The 24,314-nt window shown below is 39.2% G+C and overlaps 2 protein-coding genes across 3 annotated transcripts in view; one reads left to right on the top strand and one right to left on the bottom strand.

Annotated features, from left to right (window-relative positions):
- Positions 1-24,314, top strand: part of DMD (dystrophin) — a 1,962,662-nt gene that overhangs the window by 117,225 nt on the left and 1,821,123 nt on the right. The window lies entirely within an intron of this gene.
- Positions 19,089-19,484, bottom strand: LOC123652454 (sperm acrosome membrane-associated protein 4-like). The gene has a single exon (XM_045582443.1). The coding sequence runs from the start codon at positions 19,482-19,484 to the stop codon at positions 19,089-19,091; it is 396 nt and encodes a 131-aa protein (XP_045438399.1).

Raw genomic sequence — 24,314 nt, 5'->3', positions numbered from 1 at the left:
CCACATGGGGGCAGGATTTTCGACCACATGGGGGCAGCCAGCTTGTGTGTTGGAGTGATGGTCAATCTGCATATTACTCTTTTATTAGATAGGATAGAGGCCTGGTACACAGGTCAGGGCCAGCTGGGTTGCCCTGAAGAGTGTCCCGGATCAGGGTGGGGGTTCTCTTGGGGTGTGGGGCGGCCTGGGTGAGGGTCCTGTGGTGGTTTGCAGGCCGGCCATGCCTCCCGGTGACCCAAATTGAGGCCCTGGTGTCTGGAATTTATTTACCTTCTACAATTGAAACTTTGTAGCCTGGAGTGGAGCTAAGATTCCTGCTCACTCCAGCCACTGCCATTTCTGTTTGGTTTTATGTATATTCTATAATTGAAACTTTGTAGCCTGGAGTGGAGGCCTAGGCTGACCAGGGCAGGTGGAAAGCTTTGCTTCCTCCATTGCCTGGGGCAACCCTAGCTGTTCTCTCCAGCTTGATGGCTACCACCATTTTTCTTGGGATTTACCTTCTATAATTGAAACTTTGTATCCTTGAGTGGGAGGCCTAGGCTGGCCAGGGTATGCAGAAAGCTTGGCTTCCACTGCCAGTGAAATCCAAGTCTCTCAACTGCTCTCTGTGGTTGCAGCCATCTTGGTTGGGATTAATTTGCATACTTGCTCTGATTGGTTGGTGGGCATGACTGTTGAGTGTGGTTTGAGTGGAGTGATGGTTAATTTACATATTACTCTTTAATAGGTAGGCTACTTAAAAGCACAATTGTTAAAAAACCATTTGTTTGTGTAGGGTTGGAAAAATAATTTTCCTTCTAGTCTTCTACGTTTTTCTGCTTAGTCTAATAATCAAATTTACATGAGGGGGTTTATCAAGATAAAATAACCAAATTTGTTAAGTATGTATACTTGGAGGTTCCATGGATATACAAGACCCCACGACAAATCAGAAGTTGATGCTTAAGCTAAAAATAAAGGGGTTTGTGGTTTTGGGTTTCAAAGGCCAGGAAGGTAATTCACATGAAAATGAAAATAATCTATGATGAAATTTAATTTATAAATTAGAAACAGTAAGAAATTAAGAATAATAACTAATGATATAATAGAATAATTAAACAATATATTGTAATAGTTACATGAATGAGGTCACTAGATTCAGGAATTCCTTTGGTGAAGTCATCATATGGGCTCAATGCTTTCTCAAACAACATGCCATCAATCACGTTTTCTGTTCATGTCTTCCACCCACAAATTTAATGCCTTTTACATCTTAACTAAGTTCTGATATTATGCCCTGTGGCCATAACTTTTGCAGTTTGAGGTGCAACAGCAAAACTAGCATTCACTTATTTTTCCTTATTTACAATTTCATTTGTTTTTACCATACATATTAGCAATCTCAGCATATGATTTTTTCTTTCCTTAGTAAGTCAAGAACTTTAACCTTTTCACTTAAGCACTTCACAGCTTCTCTTTTGCATATCTGAATTTCAGGCATCTTTACTCTTGAGCTTTGAATAAAAATGTTAAATAAAATAAGGATTAAATAAAATAAGGGTGGCTAGAACATATGCACTGTGGTACTGCAATAGGCAATCTGATGACCAAGAAGGCTACTAAATAATTATTAAGCAAATGGGAAGTGTATAGAGTGTGGTTATGCTGGACAAAGGGATGACTTCCATCCCAGCCAGGAGGGCAGGTAGGAACAATATTTCATTATACTGCTCACAACAGTGGGCAGTTAAAAACTTATGAATGGTTTATCTCTGGAATTTTCCACTTAAACTTTTTGGACCTTGGTTGCCTCCGGGTAACTGAAATCATGGAAAATAAAACCATGGGTAAGGGATGACTACTGTACATATTTCATAAAAGTGAAACTGTCTTATTTAACCTTTTATCCCTTGTATACTCACCATGTACCATACATGGTGTAGGAGTTCTACAAATATTTATATAAATTAAACATGGAATGGATGAAAGATGGATGGAAGGATGGATTGATGCATGAATTGATAGATGTAAAAAAGGAATGGCTAGATGAATATGTTTATAATCATTTTAATGTAAACTATTTTTTTTCAAAACAAAGGGACCTCTAAAAGTGCCCTTAAAGCTCTAATTATCTAATTTGTTACATATAATACAATTTCAAAAAGGTTAAGAAAAGGATATACAATTAAAATGATATCTCCTGTCCTGTCACCCAACCACCTAGCTATCCTCCTTTACTCTTACCAGAGGGAAGTAATATTACCAGTTTCTTATCTATCCTTCTAGACTAGGGGTGTCGAACTCAATCAGAGAAGGGGCCAAAATCTAAAATCCAGCCTAAATCGCGGGCCGAATGGTTTACTGAACAGTCATAAACTGTCATTGTGATGGAAACGCAGCGGAGTGCAGTGATGACAGCGCGGTGCGGGCCACATTGCAAGGCCTGGCAGGATGGATTTGGCCCGCGGGCCTTGTGTTTGACACATGTGTTCTAGACTCTAGAGAAATGCCATGCACATGAGTGTAAATGCAAACACATACAAATGCATAAATATATACCAATTCACATCTATCAAAAAGGTATGGAGTAACTATTTTCTCCTACCATCAATACCACTATATATTATCAAACTTTTTTATTTTTTTACTTATTTTAAAAAAATATATTTTATTGATTTTTTACAAAGAGGAAGAGAGAGAGATAGAGAGTTAGAAACGTAGATGAAAGAGAATCATTGATCAGCTGCCTCCTGCACACCCCCTACTGGGGATGTACCCGCTCCTAAGGTACATTCCCTTGACTGGAATTGAACCTGGGACCTTTCAGTCCGCAGGCCGAAGCTCTATCCACTGAGACAAACCAGTTTCGGCATTATCAAACTTTTTTTATATTTTCCTACCTGATTGCTGAAAAAAAATAGTGTCTTTAGTTTGCATTTATCTAATAACTAATGGCCCAGTGCATGGATTCGTGCACATTGAAAGGGAATCTAGTGAGGGTGAACCAGATCCTGAGCCAACAGGGCCCCAGCAGCAACCTAACCTTCCAGTTGGAGTATTTGCCCCCTGGTAGTCATTGCATATAATAGCTACGGGTTGACTAGTCAAATGAGAATGGTTGATTACTCTTTTATATATATAGATGGTGAGAGTGACCATATTTTCATATGTTTAAGACAGAACCATTTTTATTGTTGTTGTTGTTTTTGTGTGTGTGAATTCTGTTCATCTCATGCAAATTTCAGAATTCCTTCTAAAATTGTTTTAGAGCCAATTGATAGGTGAGAACTAGTTTTCTTATTTTTTACCAGGAGCAGTATAATCCAGCATATTCAAAACCTACAAATTAATTTGATTTAGCACTGTTGCTAATTGTTTGATTATTTAAAATGATAAATTATACTGTCAAGGACAGTTTCAATATTCTTAACTATAGTAAAATTACCCTTTAATCTATGAAGACAGATCTAAAAAGTGATTCCCAAAACAATGGAAGACTCTTTTCTACCTCAGGAACTTTGTGCAGGCTTTTCCCTAGAAAAACATTTGCACAATGGAATCTTTATCCTATAGATATCAGTTTAATTGTACTTCCTCACCCAGGTTGTGGGCTTGATCCCCAGTGAATGGTGTGCAGGAGGCAGCTGATCAATGATTCTCTCTCATCATTGATGTTTTCTCTCTCCCTCTCTCTCTCCCTCTCTCCCTTCATCTCTGAAATAAATAAAAATATATTTTAAAAATAAATAATTATACTTCCTCAAAGACACCTTGCTTGATTATTAAATCAAGACTCTTTATTTTAGGTAGTCTGTATCTTAACATCATGTTTATTTCTTTCATAACTTTTATCATGTTTTATGGTTATATTTTTTGTCATTTATTTGATATTGCCTACAATAAGTTGGAAGTTCTATGAGAACAATCTCCATGTTTGTCTTTGTTTACTGTTTTATCTCCACTGCCTGATGCATGATGTGGCATAAAATAAATATTCAACCAATATTTGTCAAAGAAATAAGTGAATAGACTCATATAAGTTCTGTTTTGTGTTTTGTGTTGGTTTTTTTTTGGCAAAAACTTAGTTGTTACTTTTGAACTATAGCAAATATATATTTCCAGTGGGCTGAATTTATTCAATTGAGTTTTTACTACGTGCAAGCAAAGAGATGGAGGGGGAGAGGGATGGAGGGAGAGAGAAAGGGAGAAAAGGAAAGAGAAAAATAACATTGAGTCTTCAAGGAGCTTATGGTTTTCATTTGTACACATATTCATCATTTACTACAAATGGATTTCACAAATAAACTCTAAGGTCAGGCATCATTACTGCTCTGAGACAAATGCAACCAGAGTACTTTAAAGTTCAGATATAATTGATGGATAAATACAAAGCTGGAAGAAATTTATTAAAAATAAATTTAAACCTCATTTTTCTAACACCACTCAGGGAGGTAAAACTGTTTTTTAAAATTGTACATAATGCTTGGGCTTTACACTCTGTCTCTTAATTAAAATCCAATAGAGGATGTATTTCAATAGATTATGTCAGCGTTTTTCAACCGCTGTTCCGCGGCACACTGCCGCGAGATGTTGCCTGGTGTGCCGTAGGTGCAGACAAGACAAGAATTTTATAATTTTTCACTATTTTGTTTACTTAATATTTCATAATAAAGTAATTATAAAATACTTTCTTTGTGTTTATTTGATTCCTATTCAAGAGAATTACTTTATATATAGTCAATATAGGCACAGAGTTAAATTTTTTAACATTTTCTAATGGTGGTGTGCCTCGTGATTTTTTCCATGAAACAAGTGTGCCTTTGCCCAAAAAAGGTTGAAAAACACTGGATTATGTATTCCAAGAGCCATCTGGATATATTGACTATTACATGATGATGATTATCTTAAGGGGTCTTTTATCCACCCAGTGTTTCACTGGGGGTAGTGTTTGATGTATAAAGTTAAATTAATTGTGATCTAAGAATAACTTCAATAAATAAAATATCAAGCTTCAACCTTTCTTTTTATACATGCAACGATTCCATATTTCAGCCAATAATCATCAGTTATGTTTGCAAGGAACAAATCTAAGTTTTCCTTTTCAGAGAGATTTGACTTACCCTTTGACCCATGAGTTGGTGTTTTGTTTCCCGTAAGCCCTCTGAGCAAAAGACTATATGGGTTTGATTTCTCCAGATAAAATGACTATTAAAGCCAATGTAAAATGCAATTAATAAATGAGTAGCATGCAGTAAGACAAATTACTTAAGCATGGAGTATGCAACAAGGAAAGAGTATTTTAAGAAGCAGCCCAAGGAGGAGTCCTGGAGAAAGCCCAAATTCACCTCCCTGAGAAGGAAAAGATGAGAGTCTTTAAGGAGTTAGGAGAACAGATATGTGGAAGTGCTGGTGGGGCAAGTTTTAATTTCAAGTTGGCCACTTGTGTTAGGGCTTCAGTATTAGATCTTCCTGGACAATGGACCCTTTGCTTCTAAAAGGTTCTGGTGTTCAAGTTCTGGTCATATCTTGATTCTTTGGTCTTGGGGGAAATTTTGGCAGTAGGTGCAGGTTCTCTCCTCTGTGTATGCTGTGGCTGCATGACTTGGGGTTTTGGTGTATTGTCTTTGGAAACAACTCAGTATCTTGTTAGAAACAGGACAGGATCATTTTGAGGTGGTTCTGTGGTTACATCCTGACCATAGAAAGCTATGGTGGGTCACTAACTCTGGAATCTCCTTATCATCCCTGCCTTATCTTCAACCAAGGTTATTTGTCACGCCTTCTTAATTTTATTTGGCTCCTTGATCACGGAGCCAAATTTCAATGATATAGTTTGGCCTACAAGTTTCTCTCTTTTCTCATTTTCCTATTTTGATCTGTTTATTTCTTCTACTCCTTGTCTGTTCCTCTTACACTTTAAAGCAGTCTCCTTAGACTTTGAATGATATTACCCCACTAACTTAACCTGACAAGCTTCTGATCATCCTCTCAGATGTAAATAAAATCTCCTGGGTAATATATTTGATTAAGTCTCTGAAGTAGAATTCATCTCCCTTTCTCCTTTGATGACTCTGTAGCACTTTATATTAAGCTGTATTGTAGCATGTATCATATTGCATGATAATTATTTTTTCTCACTCCAATTATGATATCTGAAAGGCTAGGACCTTGTATTACCCTGTGTTAGAAATGTATTAAACTTTTATACGAGATTTCAAATGAATTATTGTGACATATTATTTTGTATTTAATAGACTATTTTTAGAGTAGTTTTAGATACAGCAAAATTGAGTGGAAAGTAAGTACAGAATTTCCCACATACCCCTTGTCCTAACACATGCATAACCTCCCCAATTATCAACATCATGCACCAGAGTGGTGCATTTGTTAGAATTTATGAACCCACATTGGTACACCATTACCACCCAGAGTCCATAGTTTGCATTACCGTTCACTCTGGATGTTTGTGGTATATTCTTAAAACTGTATAGATAGTATTTTAATAGTTTTTAAGTAAAAAAAAAATATTGAAAATTTTGAGATGTTTTGATGCAACTTTAGATTAAATAAATATTGGATTTCAAGAGTCAATTTTATCTTTAATGGATTCTTATATTTTCCAGGTAATAAAATTGTTTACTCAATAGTATATCAATAATACAAACCTTTATAATAGATAGTAAGGTGTGTGTGTATGTGTGTGTGTGTGTGTGTCCAACAGAGAAATCTCAGTCCTACATGTTTTACCTCTGGAAATTGAAAACTAAATTAACTATTTTCTTAATAAGTCTTCAACAGCATAGGTAGAAAATGCATTTTTATGTGACCAATGATTACATGAAATTTGGATTTGGATTGCATTTAGTCCTCCTAAAATATTGAGTCTCTTACCAAGGACTGAGCCAGAAGTAAATCTTTTTAACTGTCAGTGGAATTCTATATAATCTTTGTTCAGGGTCTGTTGATGATATCTGTAGAGCAGATTCATTTTTTCAGAGTTATTCAGAAAGCTATCATAAGCTTCTTTCCTTCTCAGCAGGGCAAAACCTACAGTGATAGGACATGCTAGGTGGCTCCCTTAGTGGGAAATGTCAAAAGGAGATGCCCCTACCACTCCCACAAAACTTTTCTAGAAATGAGAATTTATTCAGCAAACTCAAGTCTGAACTAGAAAACTCAATAGATAAAAAACATTTATCAAGGATAACACACTAAGTGTTTATGTTATAAAGACTTAACATAGCCAGAAGAGGCAATTTACTCCCCAACCTCCCCCATCCAGGTGACAATATAGGGTTAGAGAAATTATAAGAAAGGGAGTTTGAGGAATTCATAATTTTCTCACTGACCAGCAGTTGAAAAAGTACATCTTTAGGAAAGATTCTCATTTGATTTTCTACATTTGATAGTGTTTTTGTTTGTGAATTTGAGTGTGATGTTTAGTAAAGGAAGTTGGAAAATATCTAAAGTATGTATTAAATAGACAAACAAACATGTCTTTTTTAACTATATATTTTTATTGATTTTAGAGAGGAAGGGAGTGGGAGAGAGAGATAGAAACATCAATGATGAAAGAGAATCATTGATTGGCTACCTCATAGAGATAAAACCCATAACCTTGTCATGTGTCCTGATTGGGAATTGAACTGTGACCTCCTGATTCATAGGTTGATGCTCAATCACTAACCAACACTGGTCAAGCCCAGCATGTCTTTTTTTTTTTTTAACTCCCTTTGAAATATTTGCTAAATTCTCTTTCTAGATTCTTATAACAAAACTAGAGGCCTGGTCCACTAATTTGTGCACCAGTGGGGTCCCTCAATCTGGCCTGCTGGATCAGGTTAAATCTGGTTCTTCAACATCTCCTGGGGGGTCCTGGATTGCGAGAGGGTGCAGGCCATGCCAAGGGACCTCACTGGTATACAATCAGGGCCCTGAAGAGACACAGGAGGTTGGCAAGCCAGAGAGGGACCATGGGAGGGCTCCAGGGCATGTCTGGCCCATCTCATTCAGTCCGGATCAGCCAGACCGCAGGAGCAAGCTAACCTACCAGTCAGAGCATCTGCCCCCTGGTGGTCAGTGCTTGTCATAGGGAGCAGTTGAGCTGCCTTAGCATCTCATTAGCATATTATAATTTGATTGATTGAATGGATGGCTGGACAACTGGACACTTAGCATATTAGTCTTTTATTATATAGGATAAACAAAGTTCATATGTGCTGACAAGCTTTGTGAACATAGATAAAAGTATTTCACTTTTTAAAAACTTTTAGGTAATTGTATCTTTAACAACATATATCTTAAATATTTTATAGATTTAAATAATAAATAAAAAATAATAAAGTATATTATCCAGAGATAAAATGTTGACATTTGAAATAATCTTTTTACTTATTTATGATATTAGCTACTTGTTTGAGATAAACTAAACTTAATGAGGTCTAATGGGATACAGAGTTGGTTAAATTGCCTAGAATTGAGTTTGATTTATATTTTCACTTTCTCCTGGACTTTGGAATCAAATAGTAAATTATGAAAGTGTGTATATTACTTTTTTATCATTCTATCTACAATATCTTAGCTATCACAATTTAGGATAGATAATATTTCTAGTTACCTTTTCTCAGAGAAAAATATGAGTTAAAATGCATTTCAGCATTTTAATTGTGTTAATAGGAATAATAGAAAATATAGTACAAGCTCAGAATATTTTATTTCAGAGAGGATGAGTGTTGATTCTGATTGATATTTTTTCCAATGTAATAAGAGTGACATTTTTTATCTTTGCAATATTTCATATGGCAATCTAAATAAGGAAAATATACTTTCACATATATTATAAAAATTAAAAACAAAAACAAATGGTTTTATTATTGTTATCCTATCTAATAAAAGAGTAACATGCAAATTAAGCATCACTCTGTTAAATACACCAGCCATGCCCATCAGCCAATCAGGGGCAAATATGCAAATAAACCCAACCAAGATGGCTATGGTCACAAAGAGCAGGAGGGAGGCTTGGGTTTCCCTGACAATGGAGGAAGCCAAGCTTTCCATACACTCTGGCCGGCCTAGGCCTCTGCTTAAGGCTACAAAGTTTCAATTATAGAAGATACATAAATCCCAACAGAAATGGCTGCTGCCACAGAGCAAGCAGAATGCTTGGCTCCACTCTAGGCTACAAAGTTTCAATTGTAGAAGACAAATAAATCCTAGATACCAGGGCCTCTGTTTGGGTCACCAGGGGGCGTCGCTGGCCTGCAAACCACCACAGGCCCAATCCTCAGGCCTCCCCATGCCCCAAGGGAACCCCTTCCCTTATTTGGGACATCCTTCAGGGCAAACCAGGCGACCCCCACCCATGCACCAGGCCTCTATCTTATCTAATAAGAGAGCAATATGCAGATTGACCATCACTCCAACAAACAAGCTGGCTGCCACATGTGGTCAAAGATCCTGCCCCCATGTGGACACAAGGTGGCCACCACAAGATGGCCAGTAGGGGAAGTCAGTTGGGAGGCACCAGGCCTGCAAGGGAGGGCAGTTGAGAGGGACCAGGCCCGTAAGGGAAAGCAGTTGGAGGCAATCAACCCTGTAGGGGAGGGAAGTTAGGGGTGACCAGGCTGGCAGAGGAGGGAAGTTGGGGGCAAACAGGCTGGCAGGGGAGCAATTAGACATCAATCAGGCCAGCATGGTAGTGGTTAGGGAGTGATCAGGCTGGCAGGCAGGTGAGCAGTTGGGAGCCAGCAGTCCTGGATTGTGAGAGGGATGTCTAACTGCCCATTTAGGTCTGATCCCATGGATCTATACAGGCAATCAGATATCCCTTGAAGGGACCCATATTGGAGAGGGTGCAGGGTGGGCTGAGGGACATCCCCCAACCACCACCGTGCACAAATTTTATTCATCAAGCCTCTAGTTATTAATTAGACTATGTTAATGTTGATATGGTGCTTTCCACTATATGAATCATTTTCACATGTCATAATTGATTTGATAATAATAGTTACCACCACCTCTCAGAATTGGCCAAGTTTAAGAAGATGAAAAAAATAATTCAAGCGGCACATAGAATTTAAGAATTTAGGCACTTTAAAAATGTGTCCTCAGACCGTGTACTTAACATTTCTGAGCCTCAACTTTCTTTTTTTTCTTTTTTTAAAATATATATTTTATTGAATTTTTACAAAGAGGAAGGGATAGGGATAGTTAGAAATATTGATGAGAGAGAATCATTGATCAGCTACCTCTTGCACACCCCCTACTGGGGATGTGCCTGCAATCAAGGTACATGCCCTTGACCGGAATCAAACCTGGGACCTTTCAGTCCACAGACCGATGCTCTATCCACTGAGCCAAACCGATTTTGGCTGAGCCACAACTTTCTTATGCAAAGAATGGGAATATTAATAGTAGCTTTATTGAGGAATTAGAAGAATTCAGTGAGGAACTGTTTTAAAGCCATGACATAGTACAGATATGTCATAACTCCATTTTCCTTTTTAAATTTATTAACCTAAGGGAATTGCATTCAATGATCATTAAGGACAGAAGGGTAATTTAGCCTTCACTTAAATGTTGATCAGACTCCTCACCAAGCCACTTGAGACAAACATACAATCTATAAAATTAGAGAAAGCTACATTCTAGACAAGTGCTGTATTTTCTATCCCTCCCCTCCTCCTCTCTTAGCAAGATGGCCACTTATGAGCTAGGGGTTGGAATAGGAAAAGGCAAGTGAGATGCTTGCTTCTAGTATAAAATGCAAAGGAGTACCTAAAAATACAGTAATTAAAGTAACATTTTAGTTCAACATTTTCAAGATCAAAATAAATGCAAAACAGTTCATGGTGAGCAAAATGTCAACATTTTAGATAAATACATATCTGACTTTGCACTTGAGCCACTCACCATACACATCTCATTCTAATGTCTATCTGGCCATGCAGTATAAAGACTAGGACATTGTCAATTATGTTTACCTATGTGTTTCTCCTTCATTACATCTGCCAGCGTGCCCCAACCTGATATTTAAAAAAATACCCTGAATCTAGCATTCCCTGATTAAAAAAAAAAAATCAACTATATGTTCCTCTACAATGTTTGTTTGAATTTTAGTGTAGCAGTTAAAAGTGTTGAGTTCTACAGCCTGGATTTGAGTTCATTCTGTATTAATTAGTGGATGTCTGATCTTGGGCAAATTATTTAGGTTCTCTGAGCCTCAGTTTCTTCATCCACAAAATGGAAATAGTGCCACAGGATTATTGTGAAAACATTTAATTTGCTGCATTGGGCATGCATAACACTTGGTGTTTATTTTCATATTTAAATGTTATTAAAAGGATATGTGGCACCAATATGCAGCTGTGAAAAAAAGAACTCTTACTAATTGTGACAGCATGGATGGGCCTATAGAGTATGATGCTAAGTAAAGTAAGCCAGTCAGAGAAAGATAAGTGTCACATGATCTCACTCATGTAGAATCTAACGAACAAAATAAACTGATGAACAAAATAGATCCAGACATATAAGCATGGAACAGACTGTTGAACCTCAGAGGGAAGTAGGGGAGAGTGGATGGGTAGGACGAGATCAACCAAAGAACTTCTATGCATATATGCATTGTTGTGCCCAGATTTCGTGATCCCCAAGGACTACCAGGGAGCCGAATCCAATGCAATTGCAGAAAGCCTGAATTCCAAGCTAACATGGGCTCTGTCCCACTCACGCCCACAGCATGGCGGACCAGAGAGCGAACTTCCACAAGTCAAGGGGTTTTATAGGGGTGATGTCACTGTTTTGGCTGACCCTGATTGGTTGGGTGATGTTTAGGGTCCAGTTCAGGAGTTAGCCTCGCCCCGCCCTGCCCTCTCATGCATAACCCATAAACACAGATAACAGGGTGGAGAAGGCCTGGGGTAATGGTGGAGGGCAGGCTAGAAGAAGTGAATGGGAGGAAAAGGGGGACAGATGTAGTATTTTCAATAATAAAGATTTTTTTGTAAAAGGGTATGTGGCACTTGATTTTTTTTATGCAATATCATCTTCCTAAAAATAATCTTGATGTTTTTGTCTTGCAGTAACTCCCTTATTTCCACTACTATATATATAATTTAGTTATTCATTCTTCTACTAGAGGGCTTTTGGACTGCTTGCAGATTTTTTTTTGTTTGTTTGTTTTGATATTTTGAACAGTGCTGCTATGGCCACTCTTGTACTTGCTTCCTGGTACAACTATGACTCAATTTTTTATGCCATAAATGGATACCTCAAGATCTTACCATGCTATGCAATGAAATACAAAACTAATATCCCTAATTCCAATACTTAGCTCTTATGTAGCCAGAACCATCTGTTACTGATTAACAAGTGCCATAAGGATGAATTTGCTGTGCTGGTCCCTTCAGAATCATTTTCTGTGAGTCCCTCATGCTCTTGCTCTCAGAATCCACTGTGTACTCAGCTAACTGCTTTTTTATTTCTAGGACTTTATTGCTTGTTTTAAAGTCTTTCCACTCTGAATCCTTACCTGTTCCTCCCAATGGTAGTTGGATCTCTCTTTGTCTCTAACCTGAGGGTTCAGCATCTCACTTTGCTCAATGAGAACAAATATCCTCTTGTTCTCTGTTGTCTGTGTTCTGATAATGGCACTTGGTAAGCATTGGTTCATACTGTTTGGAAGAAAGAAGCTCTTTTTGGTTGTATTTTGTCACAATCTCAGTTTAAGTTTCTTCAAAAGCCAAATCTGGGACTAGTATTAGGGAGAAAGAAGTTCATTTGGTAGCTAATCAGAGGAAACCCAAGTTAGAGGGCATGGGAAGAGAGGAGAAAGGGAACAAATACTGAGTTATTGAGTTGGCTACCACTGTGTGGAATGGTTGCTCAATCCTCTGAGGAATGCTGGAGAATGCACTTATAGTTGTCCCATTGAAAAACATGAGGATTAGGACAATGTCTGTCATTTCTGTGCCCCCTTGATTGAGGGCTGCCTAGAGACATCATCTGTGGAGGCTGAGTGATTTTCCATGACTTTGGAGACAGTCTTGAGGCAGTGACACTGAGAAATACAGTGCAGGGCGGGGTTGACTGGTGAACCTTTAGTGTGCCTGGAGACTGCCCTAAACCATGCTGATTAAAATAGGCCAACAAAATGGGGTGCATGGAATCTGCTGCATAGTTCAAAATGAATATCCCAATTATCTAGTTCCATGTTCTTTGTGGACAATATTTCCCAAGAAGATCCAATGTAGCTTTGGCTCATTGCTATGTAATCCTTCACACCTAGGTTTTATTTTTTCAGGTATTCCTTTAGTATATGAAAGCCCTATAACCTCTTTTCCTTGATATAAATAATAATTGAATCATGAATGTTCATTTTATTTTATTTTTTATTGAATTTACTAGAGGCTCAGTGCACAAAATTTGTGCATGGGAGGGGTATCCCTCAGCCAAGCCTGCACCCTCTCCAATCTGGGACATCCCTCTCACAATCCAGGACTGCTGGCTCCTAACTGCTCACCTGCCTGCCTTCCTGATTGTCCATAACCACTTATGTCTGCCAGCCTGATCATCCCCTAACCACTACCTTGCCAGCCTGATTTCCCCTAACTGCCCTCCCCTGCAGGCCTGGTCACCACTAACTGCCCTCCCCTGTAGGCCTAGTCCCCCCCTAATTGCTCCCCCCCTGCAGGCCTGGGTCCCCCGCAATTGTCCTTCCCTGCAGGCCCAGTTGCCCCTAATTATCCTCCTCTGCACGCCTGCTCCCCCCTAACTGCCCTCCCTTGCAGGTCTGGTCCCTTCCAACTGTCCTTCCCTACTGGCCATCTTGTGGTGGCCATCTTTTGTCCATATGGAGGCAGCCATATTTGACCAATGGGGGCAGCCATCTTGTGAATTGGAATGATGGTCAATTTGCACATTACTCTTGTTAGATAAGATTGGGGTGACATTGGTTCACAAAACCATACATGTTTCAAGTGCACAACTCAAGGAAACAACATCTGCACACTATGCGCATCACCCCAAGCAAAGTCTCTGCCCCCATTTATCTCTCCTTGCCCACTTTCACCTCCCTCCACCCCCTCTCTCTCTGGTTACCTCCACACTGTTGTCTGGGTCTATGTGTTATGTATATGTTTTTATACAAGTTCATTTTAAATTCAGCTTGATGCTATTCACATAGCAAGCACTCAATAAATACTTCTTGAATGATTTTGAAATGCCTTTCTGTATTCTGGAGACACGTATTAGCTGCAATAGAGCCTTCAGCAGGAAGACTGTTTCCCCAAAGTTTCAGTGGGACTGACAATAATATATAAAGCTAAAAGCTTCAAGGAAAATGTTGCCATAGGTCATTTTCAAACTAGGGGAAAAATCATTTTTCATGATCAACTCTCCCCACTCTCCTCCCCACAGAATCAGCCTCTGGTCTCCTATGATTATTAAACTATTTTTTTCAGTGTAAAAAAAAAACTGCAAAAAGAAAGGGGAAGATTTTCCAGAGGAAAGAGCTACTGTGCAGGATAAGGAGTTAGGAAAATCCCTAGGCAAGCGGGAGGCTCTCCGGTAACACTACTTTCCTTTTAGTTGGTAGTTATTGTTTTAACTTGATCATGCAAACATATATTTATCTTAAAATATTTTATTACATAGCCATAAAGTAATATTTACAATATATGATTTAAATAATAAAATAAACAACTTTTTAATTTCAAATATCCTCAGTAATTTGAAGCCACCTATGGACCACTCCTCAGTTCCATCACTTCCTCACTATTAATAGAGATAATCACACTCCTGAAATTTTCTTTGCTTTATAGTCTCGCCATGTAAGAATATATTGATAAATAATAAATTGTTTTGTTCTGCAAGCTTTTGAACTTCAAATAATTGGGATCATATTGCATCTAGTTTTGTGTGACTGCTTTTTCAATCAGCATTATGTTGCCGGGATTCATCTATGTCAGTGAGTAGAGCTGTAGTTCATTTATTTTCACTGCCATATTCCATTGCAGGCATAAACCACCATTTATTTATACATTATGCTACTGATAGATGTTTACAGTTTTATTTTATCCTATTATAAACAGTGCTCCTTGTACTGTATATGCCGAGGAGTAGGGTTGTTGTCTCATAAGGTTTATTCCTATATCCTCAGATATACTCCTTACTCCTTTACCTGATCTGCTGGGTGCCAGTGGGACATTGAGCCTTGTAAGCTAAGTGCTAGGCTTCTTGACACCTGGCTTGCAGCTATTTGGCTTATGGCTGATTGGAGAGTTAAAGATTTCTGGGTACTTTTCTCCCTTCCTTTGTGCCTCAGGCAGTATCTTTGGCAACAACAGTCTAGTCTTTGTGTTTCCAGCTCTAGCCAGATAGGCCCTGCCAGGGCTCCTGCTTCCACTGAATGAACTCATGACCATGTCAGAAGGAAAAATAATTTTCCCTCTACCCTTCTAGGTTTTTGGCTGTGTTTCATTTGTTACAAAAATACATGAAAGAAGAAAACCAATAAGAAGCTTAATAACATGTATACCTCCTGAATATATGGGAAAGACCCAGGAAAATTGAGTCATTCCTTGAAATAGCCCAAAACACCACCTTAAATAGCATCTCCAACTAAAGACAAAGAAGATGTTGGGGGTGGGGGAAACCAGTTATGGGAGGATTTCAGGCAAAGCACAATAAACAAGGTTAAGACTGTTATACAAATTTAAGTCTTTATCTTTTCAATTGATAAATCCATGGATTTGGAAGAATCCACATAGTTTAAATGGTTATATAACCCAAAGCAATATACAGATTTAATTAAATCCCCATAAAAATCGCACTTTTTTCATTTTAATTTCTTTATTGATTGAGGTATTACATATTTGTCCTCATCCCCCATTACCTTCCCACCCACCCCCCACTCATGACCTCACCCCCCTATTGTCTGTGTCCACTAGTTAGGCTTATATGCTTGCATAACAAGTCCTTTGGTTGCCATTTTTTAAAGAAATAGAACAAGCCAGCTGGTGTAACTCACTAGTTGAATGTTCACATATGAACCAAGAGGTCACCAGTTTAATTCCAGGTCAGGGCACATACCCAGTTTTGGACTCAGACCCCAGTAGGGAATGAGAAGGAGGTAGCCAATTAGTGATGTTTCTCTCTCATCATTGATGTTTCTATCTCTCCCCCCCCCCCAAAAAAAAAAGTTAAAAATATTAAAATAAAAAGAAATAGAACCCCCCAAAAAATCATCAGCTTTGGATGGAACCACAAAAAGTTCTGAATGGCCAGAAGCAATCCTGAGAGAAAAAAACAAACAAAACAAAAAGAAAGATGGAGGTATCACACTACCTGATTTCAAATTATACTACAGAGCAACAATAATCAAAACAGCATGGTATTTGTAGAAAAACAGAAACACAATAGAACAAAATTTAGAGCCTAGAAATAAAATTACATGTATATGGGCTAATATAAATTATTTTTAGTTACTATTTTCTTTTTTTTTAATCTTTATTTTTGAAAGTATCACATATGTTCCTTTCCCCGGACCCCTTTTAGCTCACCACTGTCCATGCCCCAGGTTTTTACCACTCTATTGTCTGTGTCCATGGGTTATGCATATATGCATACAATATCTGTGATTGATGACTTCCCACCCACACACCCTCTCGTGCCTTCCCTCTGAGATTCCTCAGTTTGTTCAATGTTTCTGTTTCTGGATCTATTTTGTTCATCAGTTTATTTTGTTCATTACATTCCAAGTATGAGTGAGATGCTATGATACTTACCTTCCTCTGACTGGCTTATTTCCCTTAGCATACTGGTAATACTTTCCAGGTTCCTCCATACTGTCTCAAAGGTTAAGAAATCCTTCTTTTTAACTGCTACATAGTATTCCATGGGGTAAATGTACCACTGCTTTTTTATCCACTCATCTACTGATGGCACTTGGGCTATTTCAAGATCTTAGTTATTGTCAATTGTGCTGCAATGAACATATGGGTGCATACATTCTTTCTGATTGGTATTTAGGGTTTCTTAGGATATATTCCTAGAAGAGGGATCACTAGGTCAAGTGGCAATTCCATATTTAATTTTTTGGGGAAACTCCATACTGTTTTCCATAATGGCTGCACCAGTTTGCATTCCCATCAGCAGTGTACTAGGTTTTCTTTTCTCCACATTCTCACCAGCACTTGTCATTTGTTTAGGTTTTTTTTATGGTATCCATTCTGACAGGTGTGGGGAAATACCTCATTGTCATTTTAATTTGAATCTCTCTGATGAGCAGAGGCTTTGAGCATGTTTTCATATGTCTCTTGGCCATCTGTATGTCTGCTCTGGAGAAGTGTCTATTTAGGTCCTTTGTCCATTTTTTAATTGGGTTACTTATCTTCCTTTTGTTGAGATGTGTTTCTTATGTATTTTGGATATTAACACTTTATCAGATGTCTTATTGCCAAAACAGTCTCTCATACAGTGAGCTAACCTTTGGTTTTCTTGATGGTTTCTTTTGCTGTGCAGAATCTTTTTATTTGGATGTAGTTCCATTTGTTTCTTTTCTCCTTAGTCCCATTTGCCCTAGGAGATGTATCTGTAAAGATGTTGCTATGAGAGATGTCTGAGATTTTGCTGCCTATGGTTTCTTCTAGGATTTCATGGTTTCAAAACTTACATTTAGGTCTTTTATCTAGTTTGAATTTATTATTGTGTATGGTGTAAGTTGGTGGTCTAGTTTCATTTTTTTGCTGTATATGTCCAGTTTTCTAAACACCATTCATTGAAGCTAGTGCCTCTTTTGTCAAATATTAATTGAGAATAATGGCTTGGGTCAATTTCTGGGGTTTCTACTCTGATCCATTGATCTATATGCCTGTTATTGTGCTAGTACCAAGCTGTTTTGATTACAGTGGCTTTGTAGTATAAGTTGATATTGTGATTCCTCAAACTTTGTTCTTTCTCAAGATTGCTGCAGCTATTTGAGGTATTTTTCAGTTCTAAATAAATTTTCCTGAGTGTTTGTTCCATTGGTATTTTATTTGTTAAAATATGTTTTTTAATGATTTTTTAGGAAGATGTTAGGGGAAGGATAGAAAGATAGAAAAAACAATGAGAGAACATTGATTGGTTGCCTCCTGCATGCCCCCTCCTGGGGATCTAGCCTGGTACCACATGTGCCTTGATTGAGAATCCAACCAGTAACCTCCTGACTCATTTGTCAATGCTCAACCACTTAGCCACACCAGCTGGACTGCCACTGGTATTTTAATAGGGATTGTGTTGAATCTTTAGATTGCTTTTGGTAGTACAGACATTTTAATTATGTTAATTCTTCCAATCCATTAACATAGTATATGCTTCCACTTGTTTGTATCTTTATGTTTTCAATGTCATGTAGTTTTCAGAGTACAGGTCTTTTACCTCCTTGGTTAAGTTTATTCCAAATAAACTTATTTTTTGTTGTTGTTGCAATGGCAAATGGGATTTTTTTATTTTTATTTTTTAGTTTCTCTGAGAGTTCATTATTGATGTATAAAAATGCTATCAATTTCTGGGTGTTAATTTTGTATCCTGGTACTTTGCCACATTCACTTATTAAATCTAGTAGTTTTTTTTTGTAAAGTCTTTAGATTTTTATACGTACAATATCATGTCATCTGAGAATAATGAGAATTGTACTTCCTCATTTCCAGTTTGGACACTCACCTAATAAAATTTTGCAACGGAATGTATCATTCTGTTTTGCTCATGGTTCTTAGGGATTTTTAAATGACTATCAGTGCTTGGGGCCCACCCCAGAGATTCTGATTTTATTAGTGTGAGGTTGGCAGGTGTTTCTAATAGTCAGGCAAGTTTAAGAACCACTAGATAATGTGATGCAGTCTCAAGAGATCTACATGCAGTTCAGCCAACCATGCCCTGTATCTTTTTAAGCAATCACCTTTCACAGTTTAAAGAAACTTGGCCTCTGGTCTTAGATTATCTGGATAATTTTCTCAAGTCATCACTCCTCTTAGCTATATCAGATTGAGAAGTATTACACTATAATTTCCATGAAAAAGTACTGTACAGCTTTATCATTACCGTTTTATTTATTTTTTTTTTTTTGTCTAGGGCTTCTGACCATTTAAGAGGGAAAGGGAAGGGGGAGGGGCAGGAGGCACAAGGAGCAGGGGAGCCCTGAGACCAGTCCCAGGCTGAAACAGCAGCAGCACATGCAGTGCCAGGCAGGTGGTCCCTGCCTTCAGGCTGACTATGGGGGTGGGGGCCCTGTTACACAGTTTACCATAGTTGTAGGTGGAGGTGAGGCTGTAGGTGACACCCTGATAGATGATAGGCTCTTCAAGGCGACCATATGAACTGATTTTCATGGTGCCTTTGTTGAGGACAGGGCTGAGGCTGGGGACCTTACCTTTGTCCATGAAGCACTCCTTGTTACCACCACAGGTTATGGGATTGCGAGGGTACTTGGAGGACTTGGTCAAATCACAAAAGATGCAGTCCATGGCGCCTGTCTTGACCAGGGGGAGAGCCACCACCCAGAGCAGTAGCCGGCCGAGGACCATGGTGGCCTGGTGGTGGTGGCACTCCTGAAGCTGCTGAATGACACTCCGCACATCTACAAGACTTCTGCCCCTGGTTCTGGCCTCCCGGGGTCAGCACTTGGAGTGTCATTGGTTCCCAACACTCCGTGTCTCTCTCAGAATCTTCTTCCTGATCATGGCTTTCAAGTCCAGGGGTCTATAAAGCACCCATAAGACAGAGACAGCCAGTGGCTGCTGCCCCATGGAGTGTTTGTGGAGAAGAATGGGGTGACCTCACAGACTCCTCAGGGTTCCACTGGTGACTCTGGGGATGAGGTCATAGGTGGGGGAGGGGTGTCACAATCTGAAGGGCAGGTTGGTCCATTGACCTGGGAACAAGGTCATTGTCACCTCGCATAAGTAAGAACACTCCACCTAAAACTTAACCATCCTAGACACTCTACTCCTGCCCAGTGCCCATGGTGAGCCCGTTTCTCAAAAGGGCAAACCAAGGCTTAGGAGGGAAAGGGACATGTTCAAAGCCTTAGAGCACATGTGTCAAACACAAGGCCCGCGGGCCAAATCCGTCCCGCCAGGCCTTGCAATGTGGCCCACACCACGCTGTCATCACTGCACTCCGCTGCGTTTCCATCACAATGACAGTTTATGACTGTTCAGTAAACCATTCGGCCCGCGATTTAGGCTGGATTTTAGATTTTGGCCCCTTCTCTGATTGAGTTCGACACCCCTACTTTAGAGCCAGGATTAGAGCCCAGGTTTATTTATTGAGCACCTGTTGTGTGTAAGACCAGTGGTAGATGCATTAAATAGCAACCACTTTGATTACAGGACTCAGAAGGACAGGACTCACCACAGCTCCCAGGCTTCTAGCATTGGACAAGGTGCCAGGCATCATGCAGGGAGCTCCACCCATGTTCTCCCATTGGAATCTTTCTACCTATTAGTTCTGTCTCTCAGATTAGCAAACAGGCACACGGAGCAGGCACAGCCAGAGTGTGGCACATCAAAAGCTTAAACAAATGTGGGTCATTATAGGAAGCAGCCAAGTCTCATAACAACCCTCAGGGGCTGTCAGAAAATGAACTCTTTCCAGAGGGGGCTATTGAGGCATCCCTCAGTGGGAACAGGTGGAGCCCCAGCTTAAACTTGTCTAGGTACAGATGATAATTTAAGTATCTTAATGTGTTGTCCTCATGGGGTAGATACCTTGGTAGTACCTCTTGGAACTGCTGAATGACACTCCACACATCTATGAGACTTCTGTTCCTGGGTCTCACCTCCTAGACTTTAACACTTAGAGTTCCACTAGCCATTCTACAGATGTGTATGTTGAGGCCAAAAGGTGGCAGAATTTTCTTTTAATTTTTTAAAATTATTGACAGCATTATAGATATCTCCAAATTTCCCTCCTATTTAACCCCCCTCTTCCTAGCCCCTACCCTGATCCCCCAGGCCTTCACCATAATATTGTCTGTGTCCATGGGTTATATATCCTATATGATAAAGAGCTAATATGAATTGGGGCTGGGGGATCTGAGGCCATGCCCCCTGCCCTGGCTCTGGGGCTAGGGGATCTGAGGTTGCCTGCCCCTGCACGGGGGTACTGAAGCCACACTCCCCACCCCGGCTCTGGGATTAGGGGATGTGAGGCCTGGCTCACATCCCCGACCCTGTGGGGTTTAATGGGGGTGGGGCCAGCTGGGTTTGGGTCTTATGCAATTTCAGGTGTGCATGCAGGTGGGAACTTGACTCTGGGTCCCATTGCACATCCCAGACTCTGACAGGAGGGAGATTTTCATATATACTCTACTAATTTTCTTTCATCTCTGACACTTCTATTATAGAGAAAGGGCAAATAGCAATATTAAAATATTTCCTCTAAATAATTTCCTTTTTAAAATTTTATATTATTTATTTATTTTTTAAATAAATGAATAAAATTTATTGTTCAGATTATTACAGGTGTTCCTCTCCCCCACCTTAGCACCCCTCCACCTAACTCCCAACCCCAACCCATGCCCTTACCCCCACCATTGTCTTCATCCATAGATGTAAAATTTCCAATCTCTTCCCACATCCCTCAGACCCCTTTCCCTCTGTGAATTGTTAGTCAAATTCCTTTCTATTTCCCTGATTCTATTATATTCACCAGTCCATTTTGTTCTTCACATTTTTTTTTATTCTCTTGATTTTTAGATTTGCTTGTTGGTAGGTATGTATTTGATGCCTTTTTGTTGTTCATAATTTTTTACCTTTACCTTTTTCTTCTTTTTCCTCTTCTTAAAGAATACCTTCAACATTTCATATAATCCTGGTTAGGTGTTGATGAACTCCTTTAACTTTTTCTTGTCTGTGAAGCTCTTTATCTAACCTTCAATTCTGAATGATAGCTTTGCTGGGTAGAGTAATCTTGGTTGTAGGTTCTTGTTGTTCATCATTTTGAATATTTCTTGCCACTTCCTTCTGGCCTGCATAGTTTCTGTTGAGAAATCAGATGACAGTTGTATGGGTACTCCCTTGTAGATAACTAGTTGTTTTTCTCTTGCTGCTTGTAAGATTTTCTCTTTGTCTTTTGCTCTTGGCATCTTAATTATGATGTGTCTTGGAGTGTTCCTCTTTGGATTCCTCCTGTTTGGGGTCCTGTGCGCTTCCTGAACTAGTAGGTCTATTTTTTTCACCAGGTAGGGAAAGTTTTCTGTCATTATTTCTTCCATTAAGCCTTCATATTCTGCTCACTCTCTTTTTCTGGCACCCCAAAAATCTGGATGTTGGTACGTTTTAAGCCATCCCAGAGGCTCCTTACACTATCCTCACACTTTCAGATTATTCTCTCTTTTTGCCTCTCTGGTTGGGTGATTTTTGCTTTCTTATATTTCAGTTCTTTGGTTTGATTCTTGGGGCATATTGACCTATAGTTGAGTTTCTGTATATTCTTTATTTCAGACTTTGTATGCTTAATTTCTGGCTGGTCCTTTTCCTTTTTTTTTGTTTTTTGTTTTTTTGTATTCTCATTGAGGTCCTTGAAGGTCTCAGCAAGCTTCTTGGAGGTCTCATCAAATTTCTCAAAGGTTTTTGGAAGATTCTTGAGTAATCTTATAAATGTGATTCTGAACTGTGTGTCGTCCATTAATTTACTCTCCTCCAGCTCTTCCATTCGTGTCATGCTTCTGTGTTTCCTCATTTTGCTGTCTCCCTGTGTTGGTGGAGTGGCTTTGTGTGGTCAGTGACTTATAGGGGTCAGTAGCTCAGTTTCCCTAATAACCTGAGGTGGTCGTTTTTGCTATATCCTTTTGTGGGCTTAGTGTGATTACTGTTGGTACACTGGGAGAAATTGACCTCCAGGCCAATTGTCTGTGAGGATCTGCTGTGTCTATAAAGGAAGAACTGCTGCGCTAGAGACACACCTTGTTTCAGTGGGGCTTTGGTGCTCATTGAGACCATCTACCGAATGTGTCACTTTGGGTGTGAGGGATTGAAACTGAGCACTAGAACTCTGGTTTCTGGGTCTCAATGAGGTAGAGTTCAGCTACTGTGTGAGGCCAGTATGAATTACAGTCTTGTCCTCCTTGGATCTCTTTGCCCTAGGTTGCAATTTTGCTAAACTGCACCAGAGAAAGCCATTCATATGTAAAGTCTGATGGTTGTAGCTTGGATGTGTTGTGAGGGGCAGAGTCTCAGGGCGGAGTCTCAGGATATCACTAGGCTGGGGTGTGGCCAACAGTGATGACTGCCTGTCCACCACCTCTCGGATGGGGGTCCCTGCATCTCCCCTGGCACCACAGCTCAGTAAACAATCTCAGCTCTGCAAGCTAGCCAGCCTCACTTTCTGACCCAATGGTAGACAGTCTATCCTCTCCCCAGAAACTGGATTTCAGAGAGATTGGGCACTTGTCTCTCTTTGGGTTGAAGAAAGCACCACCCTCCACCAACCTGGATCCACAGCCAGCTCTTATTGCGTCTTTCCCCCCTTCCCCCACCTCAGTTTTTCAGCGCTTGTGCCCTGAATTTTCCTCTTTCTCTTTCAGTCTAGATGTAGGGCTTCCTCTCAGCCAGCTTTTGTTTGGTTTTTGGGAGATAGACATTTGTTTTATAGTTTTGGTTTTTTTTTTAAGACTTGTGTCTGGTAGCCATTTAGGAGTGTTTACCTAATGCCGCCATCTTCATTTCCCCTAAATAATTTCCTTTTAATGTGCATGAATTTTGTGCACCAGGCCACTAGTATGTATTGTATATAAGTTTTTGGTTAATCTCTTCCTGTCATCCCCTCCCCCTCTGAGATATATCATTCTGTTCCGTGCCTCCATGCTTCTGGATATATTTTGTTCATTAGTTTATTATGTTCATGAGATTCCACATATAAGTGAAATCCTAAGATATTTGTCCTTCTCTGCCTGGCTTTAGCTTGGGTTTTAATGTGGTTCTTATGTGTGTACAATTCTATGATCTATTCAATTATTGTATAACTTCACATCATTTATGTCAGTGATTAAAACTTTTAAAACAAGCCTGACTTTCTGATTAATGTGTCATGTGTGCAGGGTGAGGCAACGGTAAATTTACAGTTGTTCATATGAAAAATAATACAATAATTAATAAATAATAGTACAAGAATAAATTCTGTTTCCCATACTCACAACTATAAATCTACTTTTGCCCTCCCCATGTGTGTTTTTGTTTTTGTGCAAAGAATGAGATCAAAACAAAGATTAGGTTCATTATAAAGTGCTATAAACCAAAATTCCAAATGAAAGAAAGTGATGTTGTGGGGAGCAGGGATAGTTTAATGAGAGA

This window comes from Pipistrellus kuhlii, unplaced genomic scaffold (assembly GCF_014108245.1).
Source record: "Pipistrellus kuhlii isolate mPipKuh1 unplaced genomic scaffold, mPipKuh1.p scaffold_m20_p_16, whole genome shotgun sequence".
Classification (NCBI taxonomy): Eukaryota; Metazoa; Chordata; class Mammalia; order Chiroptera; family Vespertilionidae; genus Pipistrellus; species Pipistrellus kuhlii.
The sequence above is the reverse complement of the archived record's forward strand: the minus strand, read 5'-3'. Positions and strand labels throughout refer to the sequence as shown.